Genomic DNA, 13,223 nt, shown 5'->3' with positions numbered 1-13,223 from the left:
TCCTTTTGCCCTTCCCCTTCTCTTCCTCTTCCTCCTTGTTGGTATAATAAAATAATTTGTATTTTAGCACAAAATTACTCCAGGCACAACTACATTAGAAGACACAATGAAGTAATGAAATGTTTGCAACTTCCAAAACTTCCAAAAAGAATGTTTTCATTTACAGAAGTGAGACAGGCAGATTTCTTTCTTTTTTTTTTTTTACATCAGAAGAAATCAAAAGTTAGAACTTAGTGTGTTATTAAGATAACAGAGTATTCAGTAGTTATAAGAGACATGTAAAAATTACTTAACATACATCATCCTCTTGACCTTCAAAATGCAATCAATTAGCAGTCAGGTTTATTAATCTGGTTCTAACAGCCCCTATAAAACCTGCTAAATAATTTCCTCCTTATGAAGAAAAAAATGTAAGCATATGGAGGATATCAATATTAGGGATATAAATTTAAACCATAATTAGGAGTTGCGAAATAAACTCAGATTTAACTATGCTGGGAATTGAACCTAGAACCTTGTTCAGGCAAGTGCTTAAAATACTATGTGGATTTTTATCCAAGACCCTTGAGTGATGTTCAAACTTATGTACCTATTATCAAGAGATGAAAATCTCACTGGACTAGCCCACCCAAAATAAACTGAATTTGATCTATCATTGCTTTTCTTTTGTTTTGTTTCTTAAGAAAAAAATAGGCTAAAAGATACATTATGAATCAGTGGCATTTGTTGCTAAACCTCTTCATTATGAGGCAGATATGGCAATTTTGAAATCAACAAAGAGGCAATGTATGTGGGCCTCGGCAAGATCAGTTGTATTCCAGAATCCCAGGTAGGGTTATAAGGTCTAACCTGGTGAATTTCCCATTCTTAACAAAATGGAGGATTGGTAAATTAACAGAAACGTAAAGATCTCAAGGTCTAATCCATGAATTTTCAGAATAAAATTGCAATATACTCATTTCCTGCAGGAATGGACAGACCACAAATTACGCTGGAATCCTGATGAATACGGTGGAATTCATTCAATCAAAGTTCCATCAGAATCTCTCTGGCTTCCCGACATAGTTCTCTTTGAAAAGTAAGTATCACAGAAGAGCACATTAGTCAGATTAACACTGGTATAGAAAAATGTGGGGCAAAAACATAGGTAACAACTCCTAAAATAGATAAAAAAGAAAAAAGAAAAGTCTGGGGCAGAATAATTACGAGAAATACAAAACAAAATATTTGTCTTTTTAAAACAGTGTTTAACGTTATAGTAGGAAAGTAATAAAGGTAAAGTAGTTCTGTGATAGAGGAAAATAAACTCAAACTAATACGTGTTTAACTAACATAAATTAACGAACTAATAATAGTATAATAATAACTAATAAGTAAACTAACAAACTAATAAGTGCTCAACTAACTAACCAACGTGAACCTACTTTTATGACAGTGCCGATGGACGTTTTGAAGGCTCCCTCATGACCAAGGTCATCGTCAAATCGAATGGAACTGTCATTTGGACCCCTCCTGCTAGTTATAAAAGTTCATGCACCATGGATGTCACGTTTTTCCCATTTGACCGGCAGAATTGCTCAATGAAATTTGGATCCTGGACTTATGATGGTACCATGGTTGACCTTATTTTGATAAATGAAAATGTTGACAGAAAAGACTTCTTTGATAACGGAGAATGGGAAATACTAAATGCAAGAGGGATGAAGGGAAACAGAAGAGATGGTTTATATTCCTATCCATTCATTACTTACTCTTTCGTCCTGAGACGACTGCCTTTATTTTACACTCTCTTTCTGATAATCCCCTGCTTGGGTCTGTCCTTTCTCACAGTTCTTGTGTTCTATTTACCTTCCGATGAAGGTGAAAAACTTTCTTTATCAACATCTGTTCTGGTTTCTCTGACAGTTTTTCTTTTAGTAATTGAAGAAATAATTCCATCTTCTTCAAAAGTCATTCCACTCATTGGAGAGTACCTTTTGTTCATTATGATTTTCGTTACCCTGTCCATTATTGTTACTGTTTTTGTAATTAATGTTCACCACAGATCTTCTTCCACTTACCATCCCATGGCCCCTTGGGTGAAGAGTCTCTTTCTGCAAAAACTTCCTAAATTACTCTGCATGAAAGACCATGTGGATCGCTACTCTTTCCCAGATAAAGATGAGAGTAAACCAGTAGTAAAAGGTAAAGTCCTGGAAAAAAAGAAACAGAAGCAGCTTAGCAATGGAGAAAAAGTTCTGGTTGCTTTTCTGGAAAAGGCTGCAGAGTCCATTAGATACATTTCAAGGCATGTGAAGAAAGAACATTTTATCAGCCAGGTGAGTTTACTATAGTTATGATAATGTTGGCATTGAGGTGTGCAAAAGACTACAATTTCAACATTTATTTGCAACAAAATGCTGTCATTGCTTAAAATGCAACATTATTATTTATCATCTTTATATAGACAAAATTTAAAAACAAACCCTGACATACAATAGGGATCTTAGTAGACTGAGCACTGTTCCTTACAATTCCTCAATTCTATTTTAAATAGTGAAATTATGTTTTTTCAGTTGGATAGCCTAGTCTCTGGTAATTTCTCTCTCATTTTTCATGGGATGATAGTTTTCATACTTAGTGTTTGGGGAAAAAAGCCAGAAAGAATAAAAATTTTAAATTAACATAAAATTTAGTATTAGATATTTTGTTGAGGGAAGAGAATCTTGTTCTTTAATTTATAGATTTTTTTTTTAAGTATGAAACAAAATGGTGGCAAATATCTCTAGTCCCAGCTACTTAAGAGAGTGAGACAGGGAGACTACTTGAGCCCAGGAGTTGGAGACCAGCCTGGGTGACACAGTGAGACCCTGGCTCCAAAAAAAAAAAGTGAACTTCAAACTCAAAACCATCCTAGGCTCAGATCCCAACCCATTCTGTGTGACTCAGCTTCAAATAGGTAAAACAGACTATTCAACCGGAGCCTCTGTTTTCTAAAACCTGCCTTGAAGAGTATAATAAAGAAAAAGTGAAATAAAATATAAAATATGCATTATGTGCCCAGCATATGTGCTTAAAGCAAGTTACATCTTTACACCAATTTATAGGGTTCAATTATTTTATTCCAAAATTGGTAAAAAGTAGTACCAAGAGCCTGACCCCATAAACAAGCTTACAAAAGAACTGTTTTAGGAAATATTCTTCTACTTTTTATCTTGCCTACACAGGCCCTGCCTAGAATGTTTTCTTAACTGCTTGTCATGTTTTCCATCTACTTGAATTTTTTTTTAATGACAGAAAAAGTACTTCTGCTATAAAACAAGCATCTTAGTCATTAAGTAGGAGTTTTGTGTGTATGTTCTGTAGATCTTTAAAAAATACTTTTGCAAAGATTTAAATAGTTTAAATTATAAAAATAACATATGCTCACTACAGGGAATTTGGAAAATTCAGAATAATGTAGACAAGAGGATTAAAATTGTAACAGAGCATGGAGTCGAGTGGGTTCTTTGTCTTAAAATTCAAAGAATGAGATTGGAGGATAGCAGCTGGCAAAAGCAAAGTGTAAGAATTTATTAAAGCTAAGGGAAGCTAAGCTCCTGCAATTGGAAGGGGATCCGAAAGGGTTGCCAGTGAATGGCTATTGTCTAGGGATTTATATGGATCTATAGGCTTAAGGAAGTCAGCTCCTGGGCCAGTCCTGGGTAAGGCACTCAGTGTCCACAAGGGTATGAATGCAGCCTTCAATCCAATCAAAGTATTGATCAGGCATTTTCCTTCTTTGATGAAGTTATGCACTCCAGGTCATGTATGTACTGATTTAAAAATAGCCTTTTTGCAAGTGTCTCAGCAAAAACCTTCATCTGTTTGTGCTCTGCTGCACAGGAAGTTGCCCAGGGGCTCATTTCCCTATCTACCTAGCCATATCTTTTCCTCCTGAATTCAAAATCATTAATGATCCTACCATTCTTATAAGGTTGACTTTTTAAATATTTTGATGTGTCTCCTTTGTGTGTATTTCCCTCAAGGTCTTATTTCTGAACCTCTGTAAACTCAGAATACATTTCAGTTCAATGCCAGCAGCTTCCTGCAGTAGCAAGCTGTGTCCTGGCTCCCCTCTCAGATGGCAGGCCAGCTTTGTGTTCCATTCCATTTTTACAGAATCCCTGTATACAGTTGCTTCTCAACTAGCCATGGGGTTGCACTCCAATAAACTCATCATAAGTGGAAAATATCAAAAGTCGTAACGCCTTGAATATAACTAACCTGTAAAACATCAGAGCTCACCAACACAGCACACTGTAGAATGTCGATTTTCCCCCTCACCCCAAACCCCCAACCCGACTGTGGAGCTGATTGGGGGCTGCAACTGGCGTTAGCCAGAATCAAGAGTGAGGATGGTACTGCATGTGCTTAGCCCCAGAGAAAGATCCAAAGTCAAAATTCAAAGTACGATTTCAACTAAATGAGTATGTTTGTAGTATCATTATAAGTTTAGAATTTGCTTAAGTCAGGGAACAGTAGAAAGGGAACATTTATTTTCCCTTAAAAGATGGGAACCTACTCTTCCCTTTCAGACTTGACTATTCTTGCTGCTTGATCCTGCTCTGACCTCTCTCTGTTACGCCTAGTGTTTTATTTCACCCCAATTTACCTTTCTAGTTAAATAGGTTCTTCATTTCTTCTCTCCCTTAAGAATGCCTGTCTTCCCCTGGTCATTTCTCTGTGTGTCTGTCATTCTGGATCTGTAGTAGCAGATACATTAGTTTTTTATTTGTGGAAAAGTAATGTTTACAAATACATAAATAATTCTGTTGTTTTTATTTTACTTTTTTTAGTATTTATGAGAGTGTTTCTATACACTCAACTTACAAGCTGATTTCTTTGGGCACAATTAGCAAAATCACTGGATAGAATTTGAGCCTATTATCATGGGCAATGTGTTAGGTGAATTTGAAAATGTTAAGTGTTGTAAATCTGAATATTACTCTTTCAAAATTCCTTAAAGAATTCAGAATAGTTGCCCAGCATCTTGAATAAGAGGTATCTTTTTCTCTTTTGCAGGTAGTACAAGACTGGAAATTCGTAGCTCAAGTTCTGGATCGAATCTTCCTGTGGCTCTTTCTAATAGTGTCAGTTACAGGCTCCGTTCTTATTTTCACACCTGCTTTGAAGATGTGGCTACATAGCTACCATTAGGAACAAGTCTCTAGAACCATTTAAAAGATATACCATAAAGACAAAATCACACCTTAGAACTGACATGTGGCTAGTACGTACACAGAATCCACATGCACATGCTTATCCTAAAAGCCGCAGTTGTACAGTCTTCACAGAAATTAGTCATGACTAGTGGGAGAAACCTGGTTTAATGTGGGTTTGCCCAAGTTGATTGGTGACCACTGAAGTGAGTTGGTTTTACAGAAGTCAAGAAGGCCTCCAAGTCATGCCATTTGTGTGGGTAGGCCTGGAGCTCCTGCATCTACTCATCTTCCTGGGGTCTGTGTGAGTAGCAAACTGGGGCCTTGTGGTACTTCTCTAGCAATGTGGATGAGCAAATCTCAACAACTGGTTTGAGGAATTATTCTAGTCCAACCACCCGGCACAGCACACTTATTATTACACAGATTCCAGATTCCCTCAAATGTGACATCTGTTAAAAGATGAACTTGATTTAATAAGATAGACCTCTAAGGCAGGTGTTATTTGTGGTTTATTCATAGCATTATAGAGCTTTTACTAATGGTGAAAGTAGAGCCCACTATCAGTTATGACTTGCTTTAAAATCATATTGAAATAATTTACAACAGAAGCAAAGTCATCTGTTACCAGAAGTGCATCCATTAATACCCATTTATCACTTCCTAGGAAAGTACTGAATATTCTCTGATAATGGTCTTTGATATCTCCTCATCTAATGGAATCTTTTCCAACAGAGTCCTCTATGTTTGCCAATCTGTTCCATGTGTGTCCCTTCCCTGAGTCTGTACTTCATCCCCCACCCCCATCACTCCTCTTGAGACTCATGAGGAAATGTCTATTCAGGTTGGTTTTGCTATCACTGCCATCAAATCCTTCTGAACTTTAGCTTAAAGCAATTTTCTCCTTGCCCAGTTATAAATCCAAATTCCACCAAGCATAGTGCAACATTCCTGTAATCCCAAAGACAGGAGGCTGAAGCAAGAGAATTTCAGTCCAGGTGAGCCTCAGCAATTTAGCGAAACCCTTGACAACTTTACAAGACCCTGTCTCAAAATAAAAAATAAAAAGGACTGGAGTTTTAGCTCAGGGGTGCAACATCCCTGGACTCATTCTCCAGTAGCAATAAATAAATAAATCGAAATCCTTTTCTGGAGTATTTAGGCATGCATGATTTTTTTTTTTTTTTTTTTTTTTTTTATGCTGAGCATTGATCCCAGGGGTGCTTAGCCACTGAGCCACATACCCAGCCCCTTTTTGTATTTTATTTAGAGACACGTTCTCACTGAGCTGCTTAGTGCCTTGCTAAATTACCAAGGCTGGGTTTGAACTCATGATGCTCCTGCCTCAGCCTCTGAAGCTGCTGGGATACAGGTGTGGGCATAGTATGCATGGCTTTTGTAAACAACTTGTAGCCTGAACTTTAAAAAATACCCAATCTAGCCAGGCATGATAGTGCACACCTGTAATACACCTGTAATCCTAGCAACTTGGGAGGCTGAGGCAGGAGGATCACAGATTCAAAGCCAGCCTTAGCAACTTAGAGAGACCCTGTCTCAAAATTTAAAAGGGCGGGGAATGTTGCTCAGTGGTTAGGTGCCCCTGGGTTCATTCCCTGGTACAAACCCCCCCAAAAACAAAAAAACGTGACAATCTAAGGATTTAACCCATTCACATATATTATTCACATATGTTGTTACTATTGTGTTTAGTTTCACTCATGCAATTTTTGTTCTCTGTAATATTTTTTCCTTTTTCTCCCCTCCTTTTCAGTCATAATTGAGTTTGTTCCTTAATGGTTGAAGTTTATTTGTCCACTTCTACTAATTTATTAATAAATATTTCAAGATTTTGCTATCAATACTGAGAATCACTTTCTGTAGCTACCACTTTCTAAACAAAATGAGACCTTTAGCACCTTTCTTTATCACCTTCCATGTTTTATCAAAATCATCCAAAATTTTAACTCCAGATTATTATTTTTAATATTATGTGTCACCTTTCTTAAGAATAATTTATTGACAAGATATCTTGTCTACAACCACATTATAAATAATATTCTTTGTTTACCATTTTTTAAAATCCTGTTTTCCTCTTTCTCTGATTTCAGAGGAACATGTCTTCAAGTAGTTTTTCTTTTTTTTAAGAAGAGGTCTTGCTATGTTGCCCAGACTGGTTTTGAACCCCTGACTTCAAGTGATCCTCCTGTTTCAGCCTCCTGAGTACCCAGGAGTACAAATATATACCTCCACATGCAGCTCCAAGTAATTATTTTAGGAAGTTTTTGAATGTGGTAACCTTTCTGAGTTCTTATATTTCTGAAATTATAATTTCTTTTGTCCCCACACTTGAATGATAGATTGGCAGAGCATGGAATTCTAGTTCAAAATCATTTTCCTTTAGAACTTTGAAAACATTATTTTGTAATACTCCATGTAAACAGTGAAAGACATAGTGAGAGACAGGAAATAAAGAAATCATGAAAATGTTCTTATTTTTTTAATTATTTCCTGTCTTCCATTCTCTCTCTCCTTTCATTTTGAGATTTCTAATAGATCTTGGTATTACTTGCTCTGTCCTCCATGCTTATTAACTTACTAACTTTGCTTTCATACTTTTTAGTTCTTTAACTCTTTCCATTGTCAGCTTGATGATGACAGCCAACAAATTTGACCTTCAAGTCATGGTCTCTTCTGCTATTCAGCCCACTTCCTGAGATGGGGTTTTTGTTTGTTTCTTTGTGGATCAATCATATAGTTGATTTTCAAGAACTCGGATTCTTTATGGATGTCATATTCTCTGAAATATTTGGGAAAATACTAATTATAGTTACTGTGAAGTATTTTGTTGTCTGCATAAATTTTTTCTCAGGGGTTAATTCTTCTGTTGACTTTTGATACCTTTTTTTGTGTTCATTTTATTCTAATATGATTTTTAATAGTGAAAACTATAATTACAGGAAACTTGGCTTCTATCAGCATGGGGAAGCTTTTCTTTCTGGGTCTAATCGGCCATTTCTCTAGGGTTTGTCAGTGGCTTATCTTCCACTTTGGGAGTTACCCTTTCCTTGATAGTAGCCATAAGTAATCTTGGGTACTGCCCTGATTCTTTGGATCCAGTGCCCACTGTGCTTTCTCATATGTCCGGATGACCACATTAGTGGTGATAGACAAAACACATTACGAAAGTACAGAGGTATTGTAGCTGTCCCTTGGTCTTTCTCTGACTTCCTAATTCCACTTCTCCTACCTATAATTCCAAGACTCTCCTGTCTATGATCTTAGCATTCTTTGGGGTATTTGCTAGAAAAATTCTTTGGCAGCCCCCTCTTTGCTTTATGGAACACAAAATCCACTGCTTTATTCGATTTTTACCATACATCTCACCTCATTCCCTGCCAGTCTGGTCTATGAAGGTATCTTAGCCCACTTTCCATGACTCTTTTGAACTTGTAACATTCATTTTTATTTTGTTTCTTCTGAAATAGTAATAGAATTTGAAGGACAAAAAAAAAAAAAAAAAAAAAAAAAAAAAAAAAAAACCAAAAACAAAGCATAAAAACCCTTACACATCTCATCAGTCAGACGTCTTGCACTAGAAATCTTTTCTAGATTCCGATTCCTATAGACTTGTCCAGTTAAATATGGCAAGCAAAACCCACCAAAGGTACACTGCACCATGAGCAGTGTGGATCTGACTGCTTTAAAAACTCTGAATCAGGCTGGGAATGTGGCTCAGTGGTCGAGTGCCCCTGAGTTCAATCCCTGGTATCCACCCCACACCCCCCAAAAAAAGAGAACTCTGAATTATTTTGACTGGGCAGGCTGATGGATGCTAGACACAAATGGGGACTGAAAAATCACTGTTGGGAATAGACTTGATAATTTATTGGAAAAGAGGAAGAGAGAGAGGTCGGGGGCACGCAGGGCACAGCTTGAAAGCCATGATCCACAATGTTGATCAGCGTGGCAGGCAGATGTGTCTATTTTAGTGGAGTTCTTTGCATCTTGCTATTTAGTCTCCTGGACATTTGCAGTATTCACCTAAATGCTTTTGGTTCTAGTCAGATCTCCATTCAGTTCACAATAAACTTCTTTTCATAACAAATCTTATCTTCCCTGCACCCTTGCTCTTTCCTCCTGGAAATTGTTCCTTTAATTACCCTCCCTCTCTTGTATGGCTTCCTTTCCTAGACCTACAAAATGCACAGATATGCTTTATTCTTAGAATAAATATGGAACTATAGTGAACAGAAATAACAAAATTTAAAAAAATAACCTGGACTCTTTTTTCAAGAAATTCATACTATTAAGTCCATCCTCAAGAGCAATTATAAATTCCAAAAAAGAAATCACATTTATATGTCTTGGAATGTTATATTTAACATGTTCAATATATTGGTTTTCTATTTATATCAAACTTTGTACCATAAAACTGTATTTTTATGTACTACCACGTGAACATTTTGGAACATTGAGTTCTTTGTATGATCCACATATCCACTACTCTTCTGCACATTTTGCTGGATTTTTTTTTTAAAGAGACAATACAGCAGTGAAATAAAAACCAGAGCATTAGAACTCTTGGGTTCTAAGCCAGTCATTAGCTATCTGAGCCACTGGGCTTTAGACTAGTTATTTGTCCAATATGGGTTTCAGTTTCTTGGTCAGTAATAAGAGGTATGTAATAAGAGGTTATGCCTCATGACTGTGACGTACTTCTCTGCTCTAAAATCTCTAAAATTCTGTACTTTGGAGATATATATTGAAGCTTTCATCATTTTAAACCACACATCTTCTAACTGCAACTTTGTTCCTTTGGGAAAAAATAAACTGCTGTATCACTACATTAGGACAGGGTTTGCCAGAATGCATTCTGATGAAATCAAGTATTCTCTCCTTGCTGCCTTGATGGGTTTGTGGATTCAAAGGGCAAGTAAGTATTCTTGTCCCTTTTATTTAAAATATTATTGGGTGTGGCTCAATGGTAGAGCACTTACCTGGCATATGGGGGGCCGTGGGTTCATTCCCCAGCACCAATTAAAAAAAAAATAACATCCATCTATTAATATCAAATTGAACTTAATTTTTAAAATGTTATTGACTTTAACTCATTGTTTAACTCATAAGTGTGCTAGGTGAGAAACAATATTTAATTAAATAAATGTGTTTACGTATGAATTCAGCATTAAATTTTGAAAAATAGCATCATGAAACACTTTCCACAGCAACCCTCTTTCTGATCATAGATGCAGAGATCAAACAGTTAGACGTATGCATGCAGCTTAAGCTCCATTACAGCTGAGGAGGGGAGATGATGATAATAGTTTCAAACATGGAAAAGGATAAATATTTATATATTATAATAATCCTAGGAGAGTAACTATGAAAGGTAACATTAAAGCATAGAAATTTTAATTTCAAATGTATACAGCAAGGAAACTCTATGGGCAAACTTTGCCAACCAATCCCAAGTGGATGCTACTACACTAGTCTCTACCACACACGTGAGCATGCAGGACACACATGCATGGACACAACACACACAGGGACACACGAGAGCTCCCTAAATTCTCATCCTTTAGATCTCTGTTCACCCCACCACCACCACTACCACCACCTCCTTGTGAAACCTTTACAAAACACATGGCCCCCACTGAGTGTTTCTGGAAGCCTGTGGACTTTTCAGTTTGTACTACACAGTTAGAGCATGAGGGTTCCTTGTTGTACTATTAAGTGAACCTTATTTTTCTTAGTCATACCATCATGTACTCCATTATATCCCTAACACATTATTAGATTTGAGCCTAGTACACAATCAAGGCTTAATTAATATTTGTTGATTAATTAAATCAGTACCAGAAACTTTGGATTGGGACAAATTTGTACTCTTATTCAGCCTCTCCCAACATTTCTATCTCTGTGTGTGTATAATTTTCAGTATGCACTTTAGAAAAACATTGTCTTACACTGAAACAAAATTCCCACCAGGTAGGATGGTACATACCATAATCTCAGCAAGGAGGCTGAGGCAAGAGAATGTCAAATTCGAGGCCAGCCTCTGCAACTTAACAAGACCCTGTTTTAAAATAAAACAGAAACAGGGCTAGGGATGTAGCTCAGTGGGGTAACACCCCTGGGTTCAGTTCCTAGTACTGCAAAAAAAGAAAAAAGAAACAAAATCCAAACTAAGAATATACTTAGCAAAATCAACAATTCTGCTTTGTGCTTGCCTCGCAATCACAAGGCCCTGAGTTCAATCCCCAGAACCGCCAAAAAAAAAAAATTCTGCTTTAAGTTTCCCTGTCTAAAAAAAAAAAAAATCTTGATTCTTAAGTTAACTGGTCTAAAATAGGATTCAAGTGCTAGGGAATGATACTGGCCATTGTGTGCATGTATGAGTATGTAACAACAAATCCCATCATTGTGTACAACTATAATGCACTGATAAAAAATGTGGAAAAAATAAAATAAAATTGGATTCAAGTCAGGACTACATTGTCATGCCTCTTAACTCTATTTTGATCAGTTTCTAGGCACTGATTTATTGAAAAGACTAGATCTCAAGAAAGTCTTACTTTTGGCATTTATCTGATTGTTTGCCTCTGGTATTATTTATCTTGTTTCTCTGTCTTCTATATTTCCTGTAATCTGAAAGTGACACCTGCAACCTAAACAAATTCCAAACTATGATTCTGGTTCAATAATTTTGGCAAGAATACATCAGAGATGATAATGTGGAGTTCGTATTCTACCCTAAACTATCTGGCTACTGCATACGTTAATGTTAAGGTTAATTACTGAATTAAGGGAACGATGGTCTGATCTCTCTACAGTATCCAGAGGCAAATTTTGCACACAGACGGTGGTCATGCACACAACAACATTATAAAGACCCTTACCTATGATCTCGGTCCCTTTAGAGATGGTGTCTAACGAGCCACAGTGGAACACTATAATTTTCCAAAAGTAATTTCAATTCTATGCTAGGTTGGACCTTTTGATTTTGTTGAAATTCTTTCTCTGAAGTACTTATTATTATGTATTACAACAAATTCATTTAATTGCCAGCCAGCATGACTGCGGTTTCTGTTTAACCTGGCATGTATTTCTTCTTTGTATTAGACTTTCTGTTCAGTTTGTCAATACAATAAAAGTGATATAACACCTTTGACTCATGGACACAATTTTAGCTTTGGGAAAACTAGCTGAGAGCAGCGATCTATCCGCTGATGTGAATTTCCATAGTTCCGGGCAGGTTAACCACTGGAGGGCCCTGTTGTAGAATCGGACATGACCCCCAGAATGAACAAGGATGGCCTCAGCCCTGGAAACAAGAGGAGTTTCAGGGAGGCCCGAAGACCAGAATTCAAGGGGAAATGATAGAAGAATTAACAGTTGTGATGATTAGCTCAGAAAACCTTTTAAAAACAGCCTTATGAAACAGGTGCTATAATCATATCTGATTTATAGGTGAAGGTCCTCTTCATCTGTAAAATCTACCCTCAGGGGGACTGCCTCGTCCAGCGAGTACAATGAAGACTCAGCTCTCAAATGAAGTTTTAAGGTCTTTATTTTTATGGGAGAGCTTCTGAGCCGAGTGCCTGGTTCTTCCTCCTCCTCCACCACCGCCGTCTTCTTCTTCTTCTTCTCTTGTCACGCAGCTCTCTCTCTCCTTCTCTTGTCGTGCAGTTTTCTCTCTCCTTCTTTTCTCTCGTGCAGCTGCCACTTCTCTCTTCTTCCTCTCTCGTGGGGCCGCAGCCACCTCTCCGCTTCTCTCTCTCGTCCCGCAGCTGCTGCCTGCCCTCCTTGCCTTGCTTGCTTTGCCTTGCTTGCTCCCGCCGCCGCCGCAAAGTATGCAGCTTTATGGGATATAACAGCCAATCACCTTAATGGGTCAGGTGTTTGGCTGTGGAGACTTAATGGTGGGTAATGAGGACATGTACTGATCACGAGCTAAGCACGGATGCGGAGGAGATCAGTCAGCCAATAGAAAGCACTTGCAGCTGGGCTTCTCCGCACCATCTTAGGGCGAGGCCAGCCGCC

The 13,223-nt window shown here is 37.4% G+C and overlaps 1 protein-coding gene across 3 annotated transcripts in view; it reads left to right on the top strand.

Moving 5' to 3' along the window:
* Nucleotides 1-9,713, top strand: part of CHRNB3 (cholinergic receptor nicotinic beta 3 subunit) — a 29,874-nt gene extending 20,161 nt beyond the window's left edge. For all 3 annotated transcript variants that reach the window (XM_079140508.1, XM_079140507.1, XM_079140509.1), the window contains 3 exons: nucleotides 969-1,078; nucleotides 1,436-2,318; nucleotides 5,044-9,713. In XM_079140508.1, coding sequence (XP_078996634.1) covers nucleotides 969-1,078; nucleotides 1,436-2,318; nucleotides 5,044-5,178 — 1,128 coding nt within the window. In that variant the 3' untranslated portion in view covers nucleotides 5,179-9,713. The remainder of the gene's footprint in view (nucleotides 1-968; nucleotides 1,079-1,435; nucleotides 2,319-5,043) is intronic.
* Nucleotides 9,714-13,223: the final 3,510 nt, after the last annotated feature.

The sequence above is a fragment of the Sciurus vulgaris genome (assembly GCF_902686455.1).
Source record: "Sciurus vulgaris genome assembly, chromosome: 5".
In the NCBI taxonomy this organism is placed as follows: Eukaryota; Metazoa; Chordata; class Mammalia; order Rodentia; family Sciuridae; genus Sciurus; species Sciurus vulgaris.
This window is presented reverse-complemented; position numbering and strand designations above follow the sequence as displayed.